Raw genomic sequence first — 25,830 nt, 5'->3', positions numbered from 1 at the left:
GCCGAAGACGTTGTTGCTCTTAGTTACGGGAAATGGAATCAAAGACCTTTCATTAACAGAAGGAAGATTTAGCCCTCTTTTGGGGGGGAAACAGAAGAGCAAGTTGGTTCAAATGAGTCTAAACTTTCTTGTGAAAGACTGCTGAGAGATTTCCTCTAAACCGTAACTATCATTTTTGTCAAACGGATAATTAAATTCTCCAAAACAGATGCAAAAAAAGCCAGTTTTGTATTTACATCTGTAATATCATACAGTGTCTTTCTTTACAATGCATATTGCCCCACCATTAGGCGATCTTCAAGTTGGCGAAAGTGGGCTACTAGATCTGTAAAATTTTAATGCTATCTTAACAGGCTGTTTGAATTCTGAATGAGGTCCTTAGCCCACAAAGGCCAAGTATATAAAACTGGAACTAAAATTATATTGCCGGATTAGAGGTGATTTGGCTTAGATGGGCAGGGGAGGGAGGGGTAATGTCAATTTAGATCCCAAAAGAGCTTTGGATTGTTTGGTATCTATAACTATAGCAGTTTCAATATCCTGGAGGGCTTTTAGGCAACTAAGAGACTGAAGCACCTCTCTTGTTTTGCCAATCTGTCCTAGTTAGTTCTTCTAAAGGTGGAACTGGCACAGCATTTTACTGGAATAAAACTTAGTTCTAAGGGAGGCCTACCCAGTCTTTTAAGGGGAGCCAAGGCCACAAACCCTGTTTGGATCCACCATCATTCCCTCTGTTTTTTTTTTTTTTTAAACCTAAGCAACCAGCAACAACAGTACTACTAAGTGAAGGAAAAGGGTGAGGATTCAGGGTAGCAGCATCTCTTATTCTGGCTCAATAGCATATGGGCATCTGAACTACAATGAAGAGACCTATCACAGGATATCATCATTGGTAGAGTGGCAGAGAGCTTCCCCTTGTTACAATAATTCTTTCATCCAAGGCTTGGGAAAACGCATTGTTTGTTTACAGAGTTTTAAAAGATAACTTAAAAGGAGTTCCCACCAAACAGAGAAAATTGGAGGAGTCCTTCCATCAGAAAGTCAGGAAAACAGCCATTTAAAATTTGCCATAGGTCGATTAATTGTAATTGCACATCCCAGTTTTTCGGGCAAATGTCACCCTAGGATCCCAAGTTCTCCTAAAAAGCTTTGGTTCCGTCATTGTATGGAATTAATCCTGGGGCACCTCATTTCATCACTGCAAGCTTCTTAACTCCTCACAGAGGTAGATATTATACAGCTCAAACCCCCAACCACGTTTTCCTTGCCCCTCCCCTCTGCCAAACTTAAAAGATAACTCTAAGAATCAAATCCCTTTCATGCTCTGTTTGCACTCTTGGGTGAATGTCTTAGTTTCAAGGGGGAAAACTCTTGCTCGATTCTAAAAATAGAAGTGGTTCCAGTCCCACATTGGCTCACTGATATTGTCCATAGCCTGTGAATCCTGTAGGTGGTGAACCATCTTTGGGAGGCAGTTGACTGGGATCGTCTCCAAAGGGATTGGCTAAGAAGAAAAGAAGGACCCATTAGTGGTACATGAAAACATAAGGCTACTACTATTCATAATAGGAAACAGCAGAGGAAAACTTTCTGAAGCAGAAGTAACAACAGTGAAGCTAGGTGGAAAGAAGGTGGGGGTTTAAGGGAGAAGTGATTCATTAAATTAAGTGAAAAATCTCAACTTTTACTATTAGAAAATTCAAAAGAGGTTTTGATGTCAATCAGCAAATAAAGGAGAGGAAGGTGCCAGACAGCATGGGAAGAAGTGTAACCCTGGAACACATTTATAGAACCATTAGCAAAACGCCATTGTCATAACGAATTGTGTTAAAATAAGGAGACGGAGATGCCACCGGCGTGTGGCATGCTTCCTATAGAGGCACCAAGAGATATGGCAATCAGGAAGAGACATTTCTTGCATTTTGGGTAACTGCAAAGACATATCACTTGGGGGGGGGGGGTTAGAAAAGCCAAAATTTATTTCACCACAAAGTAGAACTGACTTCACACCACTTCCCCCAGCTCTACTGCCAATTGGTTCATAAGATTCTCACTGAATTTTATCATTACAAGGTGATAGACAAGGGAGATGCGTTAACATCTGGCTCTTTGGATTTTGAACGACATCTCTCACTATTGATAATGCTGGCTGAGGCTGCTGGGAATTTGTTTTTTCAAATTTATATAGCTGCCCATTTCACTAATCAAGTGACTCTAGGTGGCATGCAACAAAGTGTTTGGTGGGCTGCAGGTCCTCTACACATAAGTAGTAGTATGAAAAAGTATTCCAACAATATTTCCCAGGATGTAATGGAGACTTCTAGCCCTCCAGATATAATATTACATTTCAATTCCAGCATTCCTGGAATCAAGGCCAACAATGAAAAGGATTTTTTCTTGCAACTGTATTTGGAGGTCCACAGCTTCCCCCCAAATCCCCCCTCCTTCTGAGACCCTTTTATTCTCAGAATTATAACTTACGGTTTTGGAATTGCTGGGCTGTATATCTTGTCAACAAAATGCCAACACCTTCTATCAAGGCAAGCAAGATGCCTCCCATCATGGCAGAGCCTACCATAGCCAACGGCCCACCTAAATGAAAAAGCAGTTAGTAAGCGCCAAGGAAGCAATTATTAGAAAGGGATGATAAATGGGTGGTGTGTATTTGGCTGAGCTAAGAAACGTCACTTACTACGCGATGCTAATACAGCCCCAGTGAGTGCCCCGCTGGTAATGGAATTCCAAGGATCTTCTTTGCCTCGCATCTTCACCAGACCACAGTCAATGGTAGAGAAAAGCCCACCCCACACAGCAAAGCTCCCTGGGAAGAGAAAGAGAAAAAGTCTTTGAGTCACTAGTTGAATGTTGAACTGTTCATAGCTTGCATCGAAAAAGCCCCATTGCCTGATACTAAGCAACTTTATTATAAATACCTGTTGGGTGCACAGGAGAACTGGATCAAAACAACCCAGAATCTTATAAATTATTGCTAAAGACATTCAGAGCTTCTCAAAAAGGGGCAGCAATTCTACACCCCCCCGAGCAACATATTTCCAAATTTATCACCTGAACCTTGAAAGACAGAAACAACTTTGCCTTTTTTTTTTTAAGTAATTGCAATCTCAAATGTGTCAATTTCTTGAAAATAAAACAGTAGGAATAAACAAGTAGGAAAGCATCGGAAAACGTAAATGACTTAATTTATTTTTTATTGTTTACACTGGTATTTTTAAACATGTGATCTCATTCTACAAACTGTTACACAGGTATAGGATTCATAATAGCTCACTATAAGTAATAGATCTCAGAGCAGCTTACTGCAAGCAGTGGTCTCGCAGATGCAAGTAATCAAGTCATGCGATTGCAATTTGGGTGCTGGGCAGCCAGATCGCATTTATGACAGATTACAGCATCCTGCAGTCACATGATCATGATCTGCAACCTTTTTTTTTTTTTTACTGATTTCCAGCAAAAAATAGCACAAGCCACCCATTGGAGAACCTGGATTTGTTTAACAACCATGTGATTCACCACAGTAACCATCCAGTAATTCGCTAATAATCACCATAAACATTGTTGCAAAATAGGATCTGACTTGAGTTACAACCACAATTTATGGCAGGAATTCCAGTCCTAATTGTGGCAGTTAGTGGAGGGTTACTTATATAATACGAACTTAGAAATTAGTAGGGTAATCCTTAAGGTAAAATGGAAATTGGGACCAAGATTGCTACTGCTAAATGATGTGGCTATAAAGCATGATATCATGTGACCACATCAATCCAGGCCAATCCCAGTTGTCATCATAACCCCAAGACACATGGGTCATTAAGTCAGAAGTTAAGGGAGTCCCAGGTAAAGAATGTGGACTGGCACAGCAAGGTGGGGTGCCCTAGGAGGCTTGGCACAGATTATGGTGAATGGTGTGTGTGTGTGTGTTCCAGTGCAGCTCAAGTTTATAAAGGCTAAGGAAAGAGTATGTAAGGTATGTGCATGTGTGTGAGCACACGGAGGCCGAGGAAGGAGAGTAATAGTGCAAGCGAACGGAGGGCATGGTGGTTGGGTTGGGGGGAGAGACTTAGCTGTGAGCTTCCCTGTCAGCTTCCCCATTGACTTTGTTTACAGGAAGCTGGCAGAGAAGATCAATAATAGTGATCACGTGATTGATTGCAGGATGCCACAACCTGTCATTAAATGTGAGATGGTTGCCACACGTGAGTTTTGTTGCAATGACTGAAACTCCAAGGACCTCAAGTATATTCTTTGTCCAGTGTCATCGTAATGTCAAACAGTTGCTGAATGACTTCATCCTAACTCGAGGTCTATCTTTACTTACTTTACTCAAATCTTTATAGGACTGCAATGTTCAAGAAGAGAAAACCCAACCTTCCCCAATTTGATGCCTACCAGATAAGCTGGATTTCCATGTCCAATATATCAAGTTAGTACGGCTACGCTAGAAATTCTACAAACTGGTCTAACACATCTGAAGGCTACCAAGCTGTAGATGAATTCAGCAAGTAAATGTTTCTCAATTAATTCCCATTTTCCATTGCTTGGGAGTATTTATTTTTAAAAATATATACCAAGATTGGGAAAGAACGCCAACCAGGAACTCCACTGTCTTCAGAATAATAAGTTATATAGGAGTTGAAACGCATTCTGGGCTAAGCGACGCCACCCATTCTTTGCCTGGTACAGCCTCTCTTTTCTCTGTCTTTTGCTACCCTCTCCACTGTCTCCTTCATCATAGGCTGGGACAGATAATTCTCACATGATGGCTTGCTGAAAGTTCTGAAACCAGGGTAAGAGCTGCAGGACCACCCCCACCCCCGCCATCGGATTAACCAATTCTAAAATGCAAGGTCCATGCCTGTGATGTTTAATTTTTCTTCATCTGAACCATAAAAAAATACTTTGTCTGTAGTCTAGAAGACTACAAAGGTCTTTACGTTGCAGAAGATTCACTTGCAAAAATGGATAAACCACTTCTCTCAAATTCTTAGATCAGCTTGTTATGGAGAAGCATCAGAACATTCTGGAGACAGACTACACAATTTTGTATATCCCTGTCCCACATTTATATTCTCCATTTTTTCCAGATACTTAAATCCTTATAACAAAATAATAATAATAATGATATACTATAGGTCAAAACAGACTGATCCAAAGTCACTCCTCTGCTTCAACAGTGTCAGAATTTGATTTTGGTTCTCCCTGATCTTTTGCAAGCCCTGCATCGGGGAGGGAGAAGGGGGAAAGAGCGGGAGCATGTGAGTGGCAAGCACTTGCACTCATGAATGAAGCTCCATTTGGGTGAATGGAGCTTTGCCTGCAAGCAAAAGCACCCTCTGCTCGCATGGGTGGAGCTTCGCGCCCGCATCTGTCTGCCACTTATGAGAGTGAAGCTTCGCACGCACTCACTTGCCCATCTCTACAACGGCCTGCTTTTAAACAGGCTCTGACCTGGTAGTGGGCCACATTCCGGGGGGGGGGGGGGGAGACGGACCCCATCTTATGACATTCATTCCCCCTGCAAAACCCTCTCTCTTACCTCCAATCTGTGGTGCTCTGACTCTGATAGCATTGATGCTGCCTCTGAATCGATGCCTGACACCCTGAATTTAAAAAAGACAAAGAAGAAGCAAAACCCCTCTTGGTTAATCAACTCCACACTTAAAGAGGACTCATAATTCAAGCAACGCACACAGAACTCATATTTTAGGATTCAGTGGTTTGCAAAGAAAAATGTATATTTGAACCTCTCTAATTACAGTCAGTCTTTTTAGGCTACAATCTTTCAGAGGTATCGAATACAAATGCCATCATCCCTGAAAAGTCAGGCAGATATGAGAATTGTAACCCAACCCCTAGAGCAGGCGTTGTTGTCATGTAACATATCACAACTTTTCTCCCTTCTCTAAACTGGGGGGGGAGGGGGGAGAGAGTGTGTGACACATCTAGTCCGCGGGCCATGAGTTTAACACTCCTGCCCTAGAGGGTATCAAGCTGAGGAAAAGGTAAAGTAATTTTGAAACGGGCTTACCAATTAGCAAACAACAACAACTGAAATTAAGAATGAACTGTTTGGATAAACAGGGAAATTCCATGCTCAATCAATAATAAGTAACAAGACTGCAGAACAGTAGGGTTGCTTATGGATGCAAACAATAACCATTTTTTTCATATTGTTAAATCATAAAGCAAAATACTTTACATTAAATCCCAGTACTGCCTCTAAATTTATTATAGCATATGTCCCTGGAACGAGAAAGAATTCTGACTCCACATACACCATTTCCTCATTACTTGCTGCTTAAAGAGAGCAATAGATAATAAAATCAAATGAAATAAAGACTAAAAACAAAATATGTAGAACTCACCACTGGAGCATTGCGAAAGCCTTTGATTGCCTGAAAGACACCTCCTCCAATCATTCCCATAGTAAAGGCACCACCACAGTCATCCACGATCCGCCAGGGGCTGTCAGATAGAAACAAGTCAGTGTAGGCCCTTCACATAGGAAGCTCTGCGATATGCTAAGAATTTGTGTTTAATTAAATACTAAAAGTATTCAAATTTAATTTTTCTGAACTATTATACTACCTCAATATTATACTGATACGTTTTACTGACGTTTTAATATATAACAAATGAACACCGTCAGGACTGGCAACCAATAAGTGATCTCCTTTTCACAGCACACACACATACACAAACAAGTAATCAACAATTTACCAGTCTAAGTATAAACAGAAACATCAGCTTGGGGAAAAGTGTAGAATAGTTGCAACAGAATATCACCTCCCATAAAAACACAAAGGCTAGTAGTGTATTGAGCTGCTGGCCTTACAGTACTAGTTCCCTCTCAAAAACCTCACTTCCTTGACAACCAATTGATGTGAATTCTCTGCTTTTATTTATATTTACAAATGTCCATGCATCACATTTCATTTCAAATGTATTAAAAATACATTTTTACTGATTTACTTACATAAAATACTTGAAAATATAATTCCTAAAAAAAAAACTATCACAGAAAACTCAAAAACATAAAGGTTGCAGAAATTACATGAGGCTGAAAGCACTCTACACATGATAACAGTTACTCGATACAGATATTGCCCCACACAAGTGTTTCCTAAACATTCCACTACATGTTGAAATGCTGCCACAAACATGAAATGCCCCTCTGAATAAAAGACAACTGGGTTGTTAACAACATCACAAATCGCTCAGTTGTGATTTACGATCGCAACTGAGCCCAAAATTTGTTAAGCGAGACATTTGTTAAGTGAATGTTGTTCCATTTTACGACCCTTCTCATCACAGTTGTTAAGTGAATCACTGCAATCATTACATTAGTAACATAGTTGTTAAGTGAATCTGGCTTCCCCGTTGATCTTGGCTTGTCAGAAGGTGATCATACCATCCAGGAACATTGTCGCAGTTGTTAAATATCAGCCAGTTGCAAAGTGTCTGGATTCTGATCATGTGACCATGGGGATGCCGCAATGGTCAAAAAGTGTGAAAAATGATCCTAAGCAGAGGTGGTATCAGCAGGCTCTGATTAGTTCTGGAGAACCGGTAGCAGAAATCTTGAGTAATTCGGGAGAATGGGTAAATAACATCTCTGGCTGGCCCTGCCCCCATCTACTCTCTGCTTCCCAAGTCCCAGCTGATCGGGAGGAAATGGGAATTTTGCAGTAACCTTCCCCTGGATTGGGGTGGGAAGGGAGATTTTGCAGTATCCTTCCCCTGTCACACCCACCAAGCCAAACCATGCCCATAGAACCAGTAGTAAAAAAAATTTGAATCCCACCACTGGTCCTAAGTTACTTTTTTCACTATAGTACAGTGGTGGGATTCAAATAATTTAACAACCGGTTCTCTGCCCTGATGACCAGCTGGGTAGGCGGGGATCAGTGGTCATGTGACTGGGTGGGCATGGCCAGGTCAACATTACTCAGGTCAATGGGCGCTTCACCTTAGCTGTTACAATGTAACAAGGGTTAACTGGAGAGGCAGTTTCTGTAAGCAGGGTAATAAAGATTAGACTAGAAACAACATCAGAATGTTTCTTTCCTGCCTTCTTTACAGGATTAACTCTGTACAGTGGGGGGGACACGGACAAAATGAGATTTCTTCCAACAACCGGCTTAGAAAGTTAAGAACTGGTTCAGGAGAGGAGAAAGGAAGGAAGTAGAGAAGGAAGGGAGGGAGAAAAGAAAAGAAAGAGAAAATAAGGTGGTGTTACAACAGGCGCTAGGGATGGTAAACAAAGCAATCCAAACTATACCTTATAACCTTTTAAGTGGAATAACAATAGTATAAGAATGGCAAAGAAAAAGAACAACTATGTGAATGTATACCTATAAATTGTATGTAAGAGAATAAATGACAGTAAGAATATAAAGCACAATATAGGTAAGCAACATTTGGTTATAAATAGCTAAACATAAATAAATATAGAATTGTACATAAAAATGGATAACGAATAAGATTATGAATGCAAGATAGAAATATATAGAAGGGAAAACACTAACTGCAAAGAAACGGATACGAAACTTGCTGTATGATATACGATGGAACTTCCTGTTCCTATGTTGTTTTAAGTCATATGTTTGTTTCTGTTGATGTGTTTATGTGTTTAAAATAAATTTTTTTTTTTTAAAAAAAGAACCGGTTCTCCTGAATAGGTGCGAATTGGCTGAATCCCACCACTGGCATAGTATATAGCCTTTATTGTCATTATACATCATGTATACAACGAAATTGGTTTTAGCCTCACTGGTGCAATCCATGTCAACAAAGTTACAGTTGTTAACTTTCAAACAAATTTAACCTGCGAGTTCCTAATTGACAGGGACATTTGAGCTAATAAGCAGAAAAGGGAAGATGCTCAAGTGCCAACAGCGATCCCAGAGCACACTCCGCACCAGAAGGCAGCAGGCAAAGTAAATCCTTGAGAGGCGGCAAAGAGTGATGGGACACGGAGCAAGGACATCGGAGTACGTACGAATGTTTTGTAACATTCACGGGGTGACCTTGGAGCTATTCCACCGCCTCCATCCCACCCCCGCTTCTATCATCCTGGCTCGTTTCTTTGTGCCTTTTATGCAATGCCTCCCGAACGGCGTTTGTGCCCTGGCCGCTTTTGTATAATAACCGGGAGGGGAGTAAAAAGAGGGAAGAAAAGCGTTGCAGTATATAAAGAAGCCGAAGTGCCATTGCTTTAAAAAAAAAAGGGGGGGGGGAGGCCAAGGCGGCTCCAGCGCAGGCTTTGGACTGCGGGTTCAATCCCTTCTCAGGAATTGACCCCGCACGGAGATGGGACGCCGGTTCGTTTTCTCCGCTGACCTTGAAGCTACCTCGCAGGGGTGTTGTGATGGGATACAAAAAGGGGACCGGGCCGAGGGAAAGGAGCAGCCGAGGGAGACGGAAGGAAGGAGGGGAGAACTATAAAGAAGGAGCCCGGCTATGGAGGGCTGGGGGGGGGGTGTCTCCCCAAACTTTTATGCTTTCCCCGCCACCTCGAAGGAGCTGAAGTCGGCCAGCGAAAGACGCTCGCTCTCCTCCGAAGCCAAGGCCCGCGCCCAGCCCTTGGCCGTCCACCCACCGCCTCGGTTACCAAGGTTCCCGGGCGTATTCCTCCATAGCTCCCGGCCTTTCAGCTCGCCAGCCCACGCGAAAAAGGGAGACGGCTCCGGGCGAGTCACGTTACCAACGCCTATTGGCCGGCCGCTGCACGTGACAAGCATTCGCGCTTCGGAAGGCAACCGAAGGCAGCCTACGTCACTCGCTGGTTGGTTTGTTTTTTTTTTCCCCGAAGCGGAAAGCGACAGAGGGGGCGTGGTTTTCAAACGCTCTGATGATTTGACAAGTAAGGAACACACAAGAGGGGGAGGAGTTACAACACAGCTCGGGACTATCGCGTGTGTTGGGTGCTGCTCTTGTCAATCTACTTTCCCGCCTTCGGCAGATGAGGATACGAAGGGCGGGGTGGTGGTGTCAAAGGATGCGACCGGATCTGTATTTCGTCACTACCGGAGGAGGAGGAGTAAGCCAGCTCCGATAGGGCCAAAGAGGGCGCCGAAGAGGGCGGACCTAATTGAGCCTTCTTCCCCGGGGATTGGTCGGTTGGTTTTCATTGAACGATGACGTTTGACGAGGCGGGGGTGAAAAGGGTAGCGGGAGGAATTCTTTCGCCCCGCTGATTGGTGGGCGTGTGTCACGTGCAGGTGGCTCCTTGGAGCAACGGGAGTGGCTTTGAATCCGGCAACGGGGAAGGGCCGTTTGCGAGGGGACGCCGGGCGCGCGGGCGGCTACGTGACTCTCCGGGGCGATAAGAAGGTACGGCTGAGGAACGGTTGAGGCGTCCACTGAGGCTGTTTGCGAGAATTATTGGGAGCCTGAAAATGAAGCGGGTTTCAAGGTTCACTTCTTACCCAGAAACGATGATGGTGATGAGCAATAAGACTTCGTTGTGCAAATGTCCTAAACTCTTGGAATGTTAGAAGTGGGGATAAACTATGTTAAAAATGGAAAGAACTCTCGTATTTGTGCTCTTCAATTATATGAAGTTCGAATGCAACTTTTTAAAAAAATAAATCACGGTTAGAGTAAGCATGATCATTTTACAGGCAGTCCTCGACTTATGACCACAATTGAGCCCCAATTTTCTGTGGTTGAGACGTTTGTTAAGTGAATTTTGCCCCATTTTTTCCTCTTGCCTCGGTTAAGTGAATCACTGCAGTTGATTAAGTAAATAAGTGAATCGGGCTTCCCCATTGACTTTGCTCGTGGGAAGGTCGCAAAAGGGGATAGTGGTGTGATCTTGGGACACAGCAATGGGTCATCAATAGGATTCAGTTGCCAAGCATCTGAATTTTAATCACATAATCATGGGGATGCTGAAAAGGTCATAATGGTAAAAAAAACAGTCAGTCGCTTTTTTCAAACAGTCAGTCGCTTTTTTCAGTGCCGGTGTTTGTTTGTTTGTTTTATTGATCTTGTATGCCGCCCACTCCCGAAGGACTCTGGGCGGCTTACAATAAAACAAGGGAGGGGGATAATACACAAGACAACATATTAAAAAACGCAACAGTCACAATTTCCAAGGGGCTGGATATTTCGAAAGCCCCCTGGACCAGCTGGAGTCTTCGAACACTCTTCAAGGGCAGCCCCATGTAGAGCGCATTACAGTAATCCAGTCTTGAGGTCACGAGGGCGTGAGTGACTGTCTGAAGAGCCTCCCGATCCAGGTAGGGTCGCAATTGGTGCACCAGGCGAACCTGGGCAAAGGTCCCCCTGGTCACAGCTGACAAATGGTGTTCTAAGGTCAGCTGAGGATCCAGGAGGACTCCCAAATTGCGAACCCTCTCTGAGGGGCGTATAATTTCACCCCCCAGCCTGAGAGATGGAATATTTAGCCATTGTAACTTTGAATGGTCAGTAAATGAACTGTTGTAAGTTGAGGACTACCTGTATATGGAAAAGTGAACCAGCTAGATCAGAGCTGTCTGACATGGTGTGGCAGCAAATTCATCAGCTTGGTAAGAATTGGATTAGAATTTTCCTAAGGTACAGGCTAAACTTGCAAGGTTCTGTTGCAATACCCAATCGCAATAAAAAAAAATTAGCCGCTTTATGGAGTTGATTTCCTATTCTATTTTTCTAGTGGGGCAGTCACTAAGCTATCAATTTTATGTCATTCCAAATTCTGATTAAATTGCTGAAAGAAAGTCAAATACACTTTTAAAGATTGCACTTGATTCCCAGGGAAATGCAAGTAGACAGGAAAAAGAAAAAAAAAGGTATCACTCCAAAGTGATCCCTGATGGATTATTATTACCATCAATCCTAGAAGTTGAATCCCATGTATACTGAGAAATAGTATTAAAGAATTCGGGTATGAAAACTTAGGCATGTTCTGGAAAGAGCAGTGATAAGCGCAAAATATAATTATGATATTTCTCTCTCTGCTCAAATATAGAAAAGTGATTGGAAAAACAACATTTGCACATCTGCTCCACTCTGATGCCGCTGCCGGTGGCATTGCAGTCCCGCCTAGCCAGGCGAGGCCTGCTTAAGCATGTAGAACCTGGTAAGTACAGGCGGGGGGGGGGGGAATGAGGAGGAAGATAATTTGTATAGGCTGTCTACAAACCAAGGATGAGCATCAGGGATAGTTCCCAGGAAGTAGAGCTGGTTAGTTCCCAAGTCATTTTTGGCTCTCTAAAATTGGTATCCATTCTGGATTGTCCAATTTTGCCACCTGTTGACCCCGTCTTTTTTTTCAAGCCTGATCCTGTTTCTTTCCACATAAGAGCCAGAAGAGGAAATAATTGCAGAAGATTATGATGATGATCACGTTGATTATGAAGCCACAAGAATGGAGAACCTGCCACCAAATTGGTACAAAGTCATCGACCCAGTTTGGTAAGCATAGAGTGAATGCTCAGTATGTCCTGCTAATGATTTCTATCAGAGTGTTTTTAGTCTCTGCTCGCAGGATTGGTACCGCTATTCATCGGTGCCCAATCAGGGACATGTTTCTGGTTCTGTTAGCTCAGAGCTATTGAATTCCTGGCCCATGGGCCGGATGCGTCACGTGCTGACCACGCCTGGTTTAGCAGAGGGGGGGAAAAGTCCCGATAAGTCATGTGATGCTGTTGTGACAACATGAGTTTGACACCCCTGTGTTAGCTGATCTCTGAAAGGAGAAAAAATGTGGTGGTTCTGGACGGCTGCCAGGTACTGCTTAGCCATCAATGAGTTGGCAAAGTTTTTATTATTTTTTGTATCTCTGGTCCAATAGAGTATTATTACTATGACATATAGGTTTCTGTTGTGGCCCGGCAGGAGGTGTTAGAGCTGTCGCCAGACTCCGACAGCAGGGGGGTTATAAATCGGCCTTGGAGGAGGTGGAGGACCCTGGACATGGTGTTGATGCTGAGCAGGGCGAGGAGAGACTGGTTGGCCACCAGGTGGTGGCAGAGCATTGGATCAAAGAGAATGTTCCTGAAAGTATTTGGGAGTTGTATCAGGATGCATGCAGGCTTAGGTCTACTCAGCATAAAGGACAAAGGAGAAACTACAGGAGATGATTGCGAGCAGCTGTTGCTTATTGGGATCCTCTATAAAGAGACTGCTGGTGCCACGCCCCGGTTGCAGAAGTCAACGAAGTCAACGTTCGTTCCTGTTCTAGTGTTGTTCGCGTTCACAACCCGAGAGAAGCCAACTTAGATAAGTGGTTTTGAGATAAGAGAAGCCGGGTTTGCATTTTGTTATGAGTTATAGGACTTTTGCCAGAGCTATTATCTTTGTTTATTTGGGCTTGCAGCCAACAAGAGCTTGGACTGATTAAAAGAAACCTTTTGAGTTACGTGGCTTTTGGCTTTCATTCCTGGACGGAGAAAGGGGGGGTCAGAACGGGTTTCCAAATCTAAAGACTTGGGGTACATATTATATTAATAATAGGATATAAAAGCAAAAATCAATTAATGTGGTGTGGAAGTAGCTAGATGCCTTTCTGAAAAGTTAAGCTTTTATGGCTCTGATGATGATGGTGATGCGTCATGAAGTTGGTGTTGATCTTAGTGATCACAGAAATAAGTTTTCTCTAGGATAATCTTTCTCCAGCTTGATCCTTCAGGTCTTCCTGAATGAAGGGATATCGATGCACCTATTACTGTTGTAATTGAGTCTGTTCAGCTTCCTGCTGATCATTCTCTGCTTCCTCCCACCTTTGCCAACATTGTAGACTTTTTCAAGAGAGCTAGTTCTTTGCATGAGGTCTCCAAAATATGATCATTTGTGCGCTCAGTGAAAACTCTGAATTGATGTGTTACTTGATCCATGTGTTTGTTTTCTTAATGAAGGCAGGGGTGTCAAACTTGATTTCACTGAGGGCCGCATCAGGGTTGTGTTTGACCTTGAGGGGAGTGGGGAGACGGGGTGACTGTGGCCAGCTCGAAGTTACTCGTGTTGTTTGCCTGTAGTGGCCCAAGTACTCCGCCAGCAAAAACAGGCTCCCGGGCTCCATTTGTGGCTGCAACGGCCTCCTGCTCCCTCGCAAGCTCCATTTTCACTGGCAGAGGCACCACATGGCGGTCCTTTGCTGTTTCCAGGGCAGCCCCGCAGGCCGGATCTAAGCACCCTGTGGGCCTTGCGTTTGACACCCCTGATCTAAGCTATCTATCCTGCTGCTTAAAAGTCCAAGTGTTGTTTTCATAGCATGTCACAGGGACACCATTGCCTGTGTCATTTTGATCTTTCTTAGCATCTGAATAACTTCACGGCTATTCTACCAAGTGCTAGGCTGCATCTTATTTCTTGCATGCCTGATAGTAGTTGACAGCTAATCCTAAAAGCAACACCCAATTGTGAGCAGGGTGTAGTGGGGAAAAAACAGTAGGATATCAGTCTAACTAAAATAAATTCAGTTTTCTGAAGTTAAATGCCAGTGTTTTTTGACAAAAAGTGTTGAGAAAACATTTCAGTGTTTTTGGAGAAGGGGGGAATTTTGGGTTTGGATCTATTGCTATTGGCTCTAGAGGTAACAAATACGGTTCTCTTCTGCTTACAGCTGCCTCCCTTATTATTGGAACATAGAAAGTGATCTAGTTTCATGGCTCTCGCCTAACGATCCCAACTCTGTGATGACCAAAGCAGCTAAGAAGTTGAAGAACAACTTAGGTAAGAATGTTTTGTTTTATACAGTGTTTTGGGTGTAAGTATAGATCATAATAGGAAAACTATAAATTGGTCTTAAATGAATGGGGGAATTAACCTCTAGAAGCACAGAAGATTTGATCTGGCCTCTAGTGAGAATGAATGTATGCCTAAGGCTACAAAGTTGGGGTGGACAGCCTATATGGCCTCTGAACACCCCTTCTGCACTGGCATTTTTATTTTGGCTGTTCTTAAACAAAAATGTGCAGAAGTAGTAAGCCTATACAGGTAGTCCTCAGCCACCACAATTGGAACCAACTCAGTTAAATAAAGTGGTCACTAAGTGAAACCATGAGTCTTGGTATGATCCCGCCTCTATTTTTAAAGGAAAAAGAAACTCTAGATCTCTGTTGGATTGAAACCGAGTGGTGCATTTTCCCATCATTTTGAGGTGGGAAAACATTCAACTGTAATATCAGAAGGGATAAAAAATAGCTATCTAAAATCTTGAAATATACCAGATTCTCCCACTGTATTTGTTGCCAGCAAAGTGAACCACAGTTCTCGTTCTCTCTTTCCCTCTCTCTCCTCTCCCTCTCTCCCTCAAAACATGGGGACCTATAGAAGATAAGTGCAATCATGAAGAGAGGTGATAATGGAAATGTGGAGTTAAATACTAGCAATTTGATTAGGAGTCATTTAACAGACGATACTTCACTTTGTGAAAAAGGATCGCTTCATCTATTCTCTGCCACAGTTGCTTGTTGCATCACAGCAAGTAGTCAGTGGGCAATCTTATATGAAAGGAAATAGATGGTTGTATTTGCAGTGTTCATCAGCAGTGAAGAGCTATTAAAACTGATTGAATGAACTTCTCTCCCTTTCTTTACAAGGAGCATGCATGCAGTCATTTTCATACTTAACTCGTTTTGGAGCTGCGAAGGTGGTGTTAGGCGGCCGCTGATTCTGCTGCTTATGGGCAATTCAGTTTTCAAAAAGATTTATTTCCAAAGCGGGGAAATCCACTTACAGGTTGTCCTCATTTAGTGATTTCCTTATTTAGCAATAGCAATGAAAAAGTAACTTTATTACCAATATTAGGACTTACAACCTTCAGAGGTTTGTGAAGCAAAAGAAAGCTGAAGTAAGATCATACGGAAAGTTGTGGTTTCGTGTAGCAACCACTTAAGCTGTTGGTTCCAATTGTGGTCTCTAACCAAGGACTATCTGTGTATGCTGGTGTCCGTTGTCTACTTACATGCATTATTGTTTAAGAACAAGGTTTGAGGTTTGTTGGTTTTGTATGCCGCCCACTCCCGAAGGACTCCAGGCGGCTCACAATAAACAGGGGAGGGAATAAATAAGACAATACAAACAAATTTTAAAATCCACAACAGTCACAATTAAAACGGGGCTGGGTGCTTTAACAGCCCCCAGCCTGCCGGAACAGTAGCTTTACGGAAGGCCGGGAGGGTAGTAAGGGTCCGGATCTCCACGGGGAGCTCGTTCCAGAGGGCCGGAGCAGCAACAGAGAAGGCTCTCCCCCGGGGGGGGTCGCCAGCCGGCATTGGCTGGCAGATGGAACCCGGAGAAAGCCAAGCCTGTGCGATCGAATCGGTCTGTGGGAGGTAATTGGCAGGAGGCGGTCTCTCAGGTACCCAGGTCCAATGCCATGTAGGGCTTTACAAGTAACAACTAGCACCTTGAAGCGAGTCTGGAGACCAATGGGCAGCCAGTGCAGCTCGCGGAGGATAGGTGTAATGTGTGTAACAACCAAAAGAAAAACGACAGTGCAGAAGAAAAAGGCAAGTGGTAGCCTGTTGAGAAAACTAAAAGTAAAACATTCATCTCCTTTAGATGCTGAAAGCAAAACAGAACGCTTCCATGATAAGATTGAGCGGGAGGAGGTGAAGGAGCGTCGCTATCACCGGCGGGAAGAACTGGCCCCCTACCCTAAGAGCAAAAAAGGTAAGAGCGCATGCCCTACCTACCCTGAGCAGCCCAAAGGCGTTTCGGCTAGCGGCATACAGTATCTCCTCCTGGAGGAATGGATTCCTCTTAGCCCCAAAGTGGTTATCAAACTCCGGCATCCCTTTTGTCTGTCTTCTACAGCGAGCCGAAAGGACGAAGAACTGGACCCCATGGACCCCAGCGCTTACTCAGATGCTCCTCGGTGAGTCTGCTCAATGGAAAGCTCCCCCTACTGCTGAAGCCGAGTATCTTTGCAGAAAGAGGGGGGCTAGATTGGCAGATCAGCATTAGCCCCTGGGAGAGGACAAATGTTTCCAATTCCAGGATTGAAAGAGACAACAGGAAGTGGGAGGTTTTGTTTTTGTTTTTTTTAAAAAAAATTGTGAGTAGCTAGATCTTAAAGAGATTTCACTAATCAGAAATAATTTTTGGACTACACCTTTCATTGCTTGGATTTGGTATATTATATTATTATTTATTATTTATTTGTCTTGTATGCCGCCCACTCCCGGAGGACTCCAGGCGGCTCACAAAAGACAAGGGAAAGGGGGGAACGAGACAAAGACAACATATTAAAAACAAAACCAACATTCACAATTTCTATGGAGGTAGATGCTTCTCAGCTCCCCCCAGCCTGCTGGAACAGCCAGGACTTGGTGGCTTTGCGGAAGGCCGGGAGGGTAGTAAGGATCCGGATCTCAACAGGAAGCTCGTTCCAGAGGAAGTTATTATGGAAGTTTCAGGTGTTCCCCAGTCTGCTGGAATTATCAGTGAGATGCACTCAGGCAATTATCCGTTCTATATTTTAGCAGACTTTTATAATGTTTGTACATAAATGATATCAAAGCATGTATGATCTATCGGGACTATAAACTTGCTTTTTCTATGAAAAGATGGGTTATAAGGAAATGAAATTCTGTCTCTAACTACATTCTTTCATTTTCTCAAACTTACACCAATCAGACGCTCAAGTGTTGGTGCCATAAGTTGGTGTCTTAATGGTGTTCATGGCCCGACAAGACCGAGTGGCTATTGATGCTCCCTCCCAAAGATGGTCCAACTATTCCATCTCTCAGCCTGGGGGATGAAATTATACGCCCCTCAGAGAGGGCTCGCAATTTGGGAGTCCTCCTGGATCCGCAGCTGACTCTAGAACATCATCTGTCGGCTGTGACCAGGGGGGCCTTTGCCCAGGTTTGCCTGGTGCACCAATTGCGACCCTACCTGGACCGGGAGGCCCTTCAGATAGTCACTCACGCCCTCGTCACCTCAAGACTGGATTACTGTAACGCGCTCTACATGGGGCTGCCCTTGAAGAGTGTTCGAAGACTTCAGCTTGTCCAGAACGCAGCCGCGCGAGTGATTGTGGGTATACCTATGGAACACCTACGTTACACGTATCCTCCGCGAGCTGCACTGGCTGCCTATTGGTCTCCGGACACGCTTCAAGGTGCTAGTCATTACTTTTAAAGCCCTACATGGTATTGGACCTGGTTACTTGAGAGACCGCCTCCTGCCAGTCACCTCCCAAAGACCTATTAGATCCCACAGATTAGGCCTCCTCCGAATTCCATCTGCCGGCCAATGTCGGCTGGCGACTCCTCGGGGGAGGGCCTTCTCTGTGGCTGCTCCAGCTCTCTGGAACGATCTCCCCGTGGAGATCCGGACCCTTACCATCCTTCCGGCCTTCCGCAAAGCGGTTAAGACTTGGCTGTTCCGGCAGTCCTGGGGCTGTTGAACTATCCAGCCCCATCCGAGGTTATGCCTGTTGTAGAATTTTAAATTGTTGTTTTTATTTTATTTTTTGTATCCCCTCCCTTTTTATTGTGAGCCGCCCTGAGTCTCTTGGGAATAGGGCGGCATACAAACTCAATAAATTAATTGATTGAATTGAATTGCTTTTAAAAGTCACCGAGCACTTCAGGCTGTTTTAGGAGCCGAGAACTACATAGCAGAGTGGGTGCAGCGGAGTAGGACCAAGGGTAGATGAAGTTAGAACAGTGTTTCTCAACCTTGGCCACTTGAAGATGTCCGGACTTCAACTCCCAGAATTCCCCAGCCAGCATTCGCTGGCTGGGGAATTCTGGGAGTTGAAGTCCGGACATCTTCAAGTGGCCAAGGTTGAGAAACACTGAGTTAGAAAACAGAGGCAAAGCTATTAAGGCCAGTGGCAGGATCGGAGAGCAGCCAATGATGCCAACTTTGTTTCTGCATCTTTCCTACCTCTCAAGGGGAACCTGGTCCACGGGGCTGCCCAAGCGAAATGAAGCCAAGACTGGTGCAGATACTACAGCTGCCGGCCCACTGTTCCAGCAGCGCCCTTATCCAAGCCCTGGGGCAGTCTTGCGTGCGAACGCAGAAGCTTCTCGAGCCAAGCAGCAGGACTGAGATGCCCACTCTTCCTTTCATCTTTGAATTTGTGCTTTAAGTTCTTCAAGGCCCGCTTCAAGAGCAGGACTCCCTCTGGACTACAGACTGGGCCAGCGGTCTTTCCAAATCTTTACTACAACTCTGGCATGTCAGCGGTAAGAGAGGGTGATTTTTTTTTATCGTTCAGTGGCTTCCGAAAAGCTGCAAAGTTCCCAACATCTTTGGGGCTTTCAGGAGGCGGTGCACCCTGCAGAAGAAGTTTCACATGTTTGACTTGCTAACTTCTGCAGAGGACAGTCTCCATCTCCTTCTCCCATTCCGCTACGAATTTCTTAAAAAAAAAGAAGTGGAGAGAAAACCCGCTTCATTTTTTCCCATATAACAATTTTGATCAGCTTATAATATTTGCATAGCATAAAGAAAAACGTTTGCAGACAGGTTTGTAGAGTCTGGCCAGTAAGCACCAGCCAAGGCAAGGAGATGGAAGCCAGCACACCTTCCTGCTCTCCTCCTCCTCTCTCCCCCCCCCCCATCGGAGTAGCTATAAGACACACAGCTCTTGGATACTGCTTAAATGACCAGATGACACCCGAGCTGGCTTGCTTTAGAAATCTGTATTATGTTTTTACAAGAATAAATAAAATATACAAAGCTGCCTGTGAGTATATTTAAAATATAACACATTAGTTCCATATAACATATTTCAACACTGCCTTTATAATGCAATTAATACTTGATACGATGCTACAGTTCTGCACAAATATATGGCTGGGGATAGGGAGTAAAAAGAAATACTGTCTCTCCCTTTTGTACGGGGGAGGGAAAAGGCTCAGTGCACAAAGAGAAACGGAAATGGACAGCGAGGAAAAGTCAGTATGTTGTCGTCTTTTTGGTCTCCAAGGTCTGGATTTGCCCAGGCCAGACTTTTGCCAGCTCAGCTCTGGAAAGCGATGCAAAGTGAAGCCATGGAATTTAGACTGGGTTAGTCTCTGCTACAGATTCTCAGGTGGAACAGGAGCAAAGTCAAAAGACTTAAGACAAGTTACAACTCTTCTGATAATGTCGATCAGAACAGAATGGTGGTTTGGAATCAATCTCAGTTCACAAGAATCAGGGGCCAAGGGTGGTTCACACATGATTATTATTTTTTTCGGGATTCACTCATACTGCCCACGTAGGACCATTCTGTAATTAGCATTAATATCACAAGTTTTTGAACTTAGAAAATTGGCTGCTCCCCACCCCCACCCCAGCTGCCTTGTAAACAAAACAGAATTAGGGAAGGAGAAAGAAGAAGAAAAGTCCAGGCCTGAAGTTGGTCCTTAGCGTTGCAGTTTGTAACAGACGTCTGGAAGAATTTAGCAAACACTAGGAACAAACCTTAGAATTCAAATTGTACACCAGGCTACTGAGACAATTAAGGGTATTGCTTCATTTTTTTTAAAAAAAAAAATGGCTCTAATAGCTCCATTATATCTTCCTCTGGGAAGATATAACTGATCATCTAAATCAGGGGTGTCAAATTTGTGTTATAACGTGAGGTATCACAACTTCCCCACCCCTTTGCTAAACTGGGCATGGGCGTGGCCAGCACATGACATATCCAGCCTGCAGGCCACGAGTTTGACAGCCCTGATCTAAACGAACCATGAATTGCTACTGGGGCCCCTATGGTTCAGCTCTGTCCATGAGGCAGATCTTAATGGGTGACCAGGTTTAGCTTGGTGTAAAGTGCATCAGGCAACCAAAAGGCACATCTGAGAAAATTAGTCCCGTCTTCCCTGTGCACTCAGTGCCATGAATTGTTCTGCATCTTGTAAGCGCAGGCAGAAGATTTCGTTAAATCTAGAAAAGCATCACAGCTGAAATGCTGCCGAAGTCTTCGGTGGTGCTTTCTCTGCTGCTTTAAGAACCTTTTTCTTTAGCTGAGACCCTGGGGAAAAAAAGCAGAAGGATGGTTGAGCTCAGTCGGGGATGGGACCTGGAGGTTTGTCAACTCTTAGGACATTCCATCTGCTAGGAATAACAAAAAAACACATTTCAAGTTTGGATATATTAGAAAATGAATTTTGCCTAGAAAGCAAGAGGCATATAACTCCCATGATTTCTTGTTTTTTATATTTGCCTATTAGAGTTTTCCCAAATTCTTTAATACTTAACGAGGACTTCAAAGACATTCAACTGGGGCGCCAGGGATAGGGGCAGGGGTGTTAGAGGCAAAATGGCAGGCCATTGGTTTTTTTCTAACTTGAGTTCAGTTCAACTTAGATCAGTGTTTCTCAACCTTGGCAACTTGAAGATGTCTGGACTTCAACTCCCAGAATTCCCCAGCCAGCGAATGCTGGCTGGGGAATTCTGGGAGTTGAAGTCCAGATATCTTCAAGTTGCCAAGGTTGAGAAACACTGTCTTAGATGGTTGTGATAGCTTTACTAAGCATGGCACCCTTACTTAGACCAACATGGTAAACTGCCAGAATGGGTAATCTGTGGCTTTCCAAACAGCCTTGAACAACAACTCCCAGCATCCTTTATTACTAACCAATCTGGCTGGAAATTTTGGAGTGGCGGTTTGGTAACATCTAAAATACAATATGGGACCAATTCTATTCCTGACAGTACTGCATTTGGATCAGGGAAGGCAACTTCAAAGCTCTGTTTATTGGAGAGAGTGTCCCCTTCCAGCTAGAGCCACTTAAAGTGACTGGAGTGAAGTGAGCAAAGAATACGTCTGAATGCTTTCTATGGGAAGATCCAGAATTTACTAGTTATTCCTTTTGTCCACTTAATAGATCATCATATAGATTAGGGGAAACAGCGCCCATTTGGCAAAGAGGAATCCTATACAAAGATTCCATGTCGTATCAACAATGGCTTTTTTTAAAAAGCACATTACAAAAACTTGCTGTGTCTCAATTACATCCTCAGGCAATTATCTCAACCAATAGTTTACTCAGTTAACCCAGATTCCGGGATTTGCAGGATGCAATCAATTATAGATGATATCAGAACTGACACCATAAGCTAGGCTAAAACATTTAGTAGGTTGTGGTACATTGTGTTCTTAATTTCACAAGGTTGCTACGACAATGTCAGAGTAACTAAGCCACTGACCTATTAAATACTTCCTCCTTTTGCTCCTTGAGCCAGATCTGTAGATACGTACAGCCAGACTAAATCATGCCAACAAGCAATGTAGTTTGAGCCCCCCCCCCCCCCAAAAAAACCCACCCCAAGATAGGGGAATATTATTTTGAATTCGTTTCATGCAACAAACTACAATTAGAAATTAAACTTATTTGAAGGAAAAGCCCTGCTTTAGCTGCCGTTTTAGGAAAGAGTAAAAAGCAAGCATTGAAAAATATACATTTAACTCATTCCAGGCAGTGTAGAATGGCTTCAGAGTAAGTATGCCATGAAAAGAAGGACAGGCCCTTTCAAGGACATCTGGTCTATGACACTATACTATACTTCAGCTGCAGAAACAACACTGTATGCCCAAAGAAACTTTATCTGTATTTTCCTGTTTCTGCAAATCACAAAACTCTGGGTGTTCCTGATCACCTTTTTTTTAAAAAAAAGCAATAATTACCATATCTCTTATATCTAGCAAAGAAAAAAAAAGTGCCAAAAGAGGAGTTATCTCCATAGCAGTTGTCTGTTGTATGGAGCAAGCAAATATCTCAACGTACATTTGAAATGGACCCCCAAAGTAAGTCTAGACATTGTACTAAGACATAATTGCGGCTTGCTTAGTTGGTTAGCATGTTGTGTGAATCAAATCAGTTTCGGTTAATTGATATTTATTAGTTCATTATGAGTCCAACCGTGGCTTAGCATATTGTGCTAAAACTACGTAGGTTTCAATAAGCGCATAGTTAAGCATGATAAGTGAGCCATGACAATTATTTCTGCCTGTATGTTCTGTGGGAAGTAGTCACAGAACACACAATATTTACAACAGAGCCACGGTGGCAGTGTGCAGTACTGCAGGCTACTTCTGCTGACTGCCGGCTGACTGCAATTTGACAGTTCAAATCTCACCAGGCTCAAGATTGACTCAGCCTTCCATCCTTCCGAAGTGGGTAAAATGAGGACCCAAATTGTTGGGGGCAATAGGCTAACTCTGCAAAGCACTTAGAGAGGGCTGTAAAAGCACTGTGAAGCAGTATATAAGTCTAAGAGTTATTGCTATTAATGGTATTTTGTAGGAGATAACAGCAAACTACTGGTGGTTCTAATCTAATTATAAATTAGTGCTCAAATATGAACCTCCAAAGCAGCAAAAATTTGTCAATATGGTTACAAATCCAGAATGAAGAAGTGGTAAAATCCCCAGGTAGTGAAAATTAATAGTGAAAATGAATCCCAAGGTAGTGAAAATTAATAGTTCCAAGAGAGGCCTAGGGCTTCCCCAAAAATATGCAGCAATTTATTCATTTGGAGCTACCCGGAAAACAGGTTTAAGTTCATCTCACTGGATCCTGTAGAGCAGAATCAATGCTGAAGACAATCAGGCTGCGGTACAGAAATTCCTCTGCTCTGATTTGGCTCAGCGATTCCCAGCTCACGTCAAATATTTTACCTTACCCTGGGTGGAGTCTGAAACTTTTTTAAAAAAAAAAAATCAATGTTCTGAAAGCAGTGGTTTAGATCTTCCAAAAGTTACCAGTTAAGCAAAATGTGCATAGTTTTGCTTACTTTTAAACTGTATTCATCTTTATGAGTAAGTTACCAGTCTTTTTGTGAGGTAAGGAAACATTGGAGACCACAGAAAGTCTGTTTGATGAATTTTTGAAAATGCCATTTAATCCTGTTCATGGGCCACTAAATTTTCACAGCCGTTATCTTTAAAACGCTTTGAGGGCAGCTTTTTCTAGATCCACCTGGAGATCTCAAGACTTGACCCAGCCCCATGCTACTTACCTACTGCTCTTCCCCACGGAAACCAAGGTTTCTGTCTCTGGCTTTTTACTTTCTGCTTTAGTGACCGGGAGGGAAGGATCAATTCAAGGAAGCAAATCTGTCATCTGCGGTCTGAGCTGGTTTCTCAGATCTGGCAGAATGCCAAGCCTCAAGGGAAATGCACCTCACCAATATGACCCAATTTCATGTACTCCAGATCTGCTTCCTTAGAATAAATCAAGGTTCAAGGTTCGAGGTTCATTTTATTTATATGCCGCCCTATTCCCAGCGGGACTCAGGGCAGTGCACAAACCCAAAGGAGGGGAAGGGAAACACAAAGACTACAACAAAAAATACAGGGCATTTAAAAACAACCAACACCCACACAATTCGAGAGGGGAAGGGAACTCATTGACCCCAGGCCTGCCGACACAGCCAGGTTTTAACCGCTTTTCGGAAGGCCTGGAGAGAGGTGAGGGTCCGAATCTCTGCGGGGAGTTCGTTCCAAAGGGCCGGGGCCACCACAGAGAAGGCCCTCCCCCGGGTAGTGGCCAGATGACATTGGCTAGTAGACGGAACCCGGAGGAGGCCTAATCTGTGTGATCTAATGGGTCTTTGGGAGGTAATTGGCAGCAGGTGGTCTCTCAAGTACCCAGGTCCAATACCATCAAGTCATGGATCAAAGAAGAGGAGTCATTATCTATGTTGCCACACTGCACCCACTATTTCCCCCCTCTCCTTCTGCATCCTCAAGCTTCATTAGAACTTCTTTCCCTAGGAAGGTTTCTTAAGAAATTGACCAGATTTCCTAGCATATGATAGTAATTTTCTAAAAAAAAAAAAAAACCCTCACGCCTATTAGGCAAATATTTTACTATCCAGAGAAGTAGGGAACAAACATAAAGCAGATCAGCAGAACCTCGTGTCCGTAAATTTGCCTTTGGACCAGAGATGAACAATCTCTGGCTCACAACAGCCTACCCTTAATAATTCTCCAGGGAAAGAGGGCTACTGAAGACTTTTAAGTAGGCAAAGTAGGCAAAACTGTATCTTGTGGGCTGGCATCCTCCCCGCCCCCACCCCGATTTTGAAAACCGTTTGCATTTTACAGTACCCATAATAAGAAAATTGCATCTCTCCTGTTTGATTGGGGAGGGGAATCCTACAGTTCTAGGGACCCCGTCTTCCACTTTTGGTTTAGGTGTCTTGAGCCCTGAAGTTCAGATGCCCGAATGAAACTTCTACATAGGAGGCGGCTAGAATTCTCAGGAAAGAATTTGCACGAGCTGTTTTATTCCCCACTTGGGAAAGGCAATATTGGATCATAATGCATGTGGATTTTATAAGTACACACACTTTAGATCAGTCTGCACTAGAGGTGGTATTCTCCCGGTTCGAGCAAACCGGTAGTGGCGGCAGCGGGAGGCTCCGCCCACCTGCCCAGATATCATCAGGGACGCTCTGTGCATGCGCAGAAACGCCGCAATGCATGCTTCCGGTTCCGAACTGGTTGCAAAGGTAAGTGGATTTCATGCCTGGTCTGAACTGGGAAGTACATCATCAGTTCCTGGGCCTTGAGTTATCATGTAATTCCAATTTTAACATATTTAACTGTTGGTAAAGTCAACCTCAACTTGAATGATTTGAGAGTGCTGTTTATTCTTAAATCGAAGGGAAGAGTAAGGCTATGGCTGTTCCTTCTGATAGGGATGTACCATCTGAGGCCCCGAGGTTGTCAGTGGCCATTTAAAAGCTTGAGGGTGGTAAAAAGAACACTTTTAAAAGCTGCCACCAAATTGCAAAGTTTTATGTGACAGACAAGTCAACGGCTTTCTGCATTTTAATAGGCCATCGCGTGCATGCATTATTTCAGATACCACTATCTGCGGCTTCAGTCATTACATTCCAACT

General features: G+C 43.6%; 2 protein-coding genes across 3 annotated transcripts; one reads left to right on the top strand and one right to left on the bottom strand.

Moving 5' to 3' along the window:
* Positions 1-211: 211 nt before the first annotated feature.
* TIMM17B (translocase of inner mitochondrial membrane 17B) lies at positions 212-9,729 on the bottom strand. The gene is made up of 6 exons (XM_087710788.1): positions 9,632-9,729; positions 6,384-6,483; positions 5,555-5,618; positions 2,693-2,821; positions 2,482-2,592; positions 212-1,504 (listed from the first exon to the last, which is right to left on the bottom strand). The coding sequence occupies exons 1-6, from the start codon at positions 9,655-9,657 to the stop codon at positions 1,416-1,418; spliced, it is 519 nt and encodes a 172-aa protein (XP_087566914.1). The 5' UTR covers positions 9,658-9,729; the 3' UTR covers positions 212-1,415.
* A 477-nt stretch (positions 9,730-10,206) lies between these two features.
* PQBP1 (polyglutamine binding protein 1) lies at positions 10,207-19,672 on the top strand. 2 transcript variants are annotated; one of them, XM_014067109.2, is made up of 7 exons: positions 10,207-10,353; positions 11,996-12,106; positions 12,330-12,441; positions 14,591-14,700; positions 16,534-16,644; positions 16,789-16,849; positions 18,879-19,672. In XM_014067109.2, exons 2-7 carry the CDS (start codon positions 12,040-12,042, stop codon positions 19,033-19,035), a joined length of 618 nt encoding a protein of 205 aa, XP_013922584.1. In that variant the 5' UTR covers positions 10,207-10,353; positions 11,996-12,039; the 3' UTR covers positions 19,036-19,672. The 2 variants fall into 2 exon arrangements, with proteins under 2 accessions (XP_013922584.1, XP_087566913.1); XM_087710787.1 differs by having other exon boundaries at positions 10,350-10,463.
* Positions 19,673-25,830: the final 6,158 nt, after the last annotated feature.

This window comes from Thamnophis sirtalis, unplaced genomic scaffold (assembly GCF_051295495.1).
Source record: "Thamnophis sirtalis isolate CommonGarterSnake01/CBP01778 unplaced genomic scaffold, rThaSir2_p1.2 scaffold_3, whole genome shotgun sequence".
Classification (NCBI taxonomy): domain Eukaryota; kingdom Metazoa; phylum Chordata; class Lepidosauria; order Squamata; family Natricidae; genus Thamnophis; species Thamnophis sirtalis.
Note: the sequence above shows the minus strand (reverse complement) of the source record. Positions and strands in the feature narration are given on the sequence as shown.

What these genes read in the sequence shown, in the direction of transcription:
- TIMM17B (XM_087710788.1), bottom strand. Translation starts at nt 9,657, where the DNA reads ATGGAGGAATACGCCCGGGAACCTTG. An exon ending in GAATACGCCCGGGAACCTTG is followed by an intron (nt 6,484 to 9,631) that starts GTAACCGAGGCG and finishes TCTATCTGACAG; the next exon opens with CCCCTGGCGGATCGTGGATG. An exon ending in GCTTTCGCAATGCTCCAGTG is followed by an intron (nt 5,619 to 6,383) that starts GTGAGTTCTACA and finishes TTTTAAATTCAG; the next exon opens with GGTGTCAGGCATCGATTCAG.
- PQBP1 (XM_014067109.2), top strand. Translation starts at nt 12,040, where the DNA reads ATGCCGCTGCCGGTGGCATTGCAGTCCCGCCTAGCCAGGCGAGGCCTG. An exon ending in AAAGTCATCGACCCAGTTTG is followed by an intron (nt 12,442 to 14,590) that starts GTAAGCATAGAG and finishes TTCTGCTTACAG; the next exon opens with CTGCCTCCCTTATTATTGGA. An exon ending in CTACCCTAAGAGCAAAAAAG is followed by an intron (nt 16,645 to 16,788) that starts GTAAGAGCGCAT and finishes TGTCTTCTACAG; the next exon opens with CGAGCCGAAAGGACGAAGAA.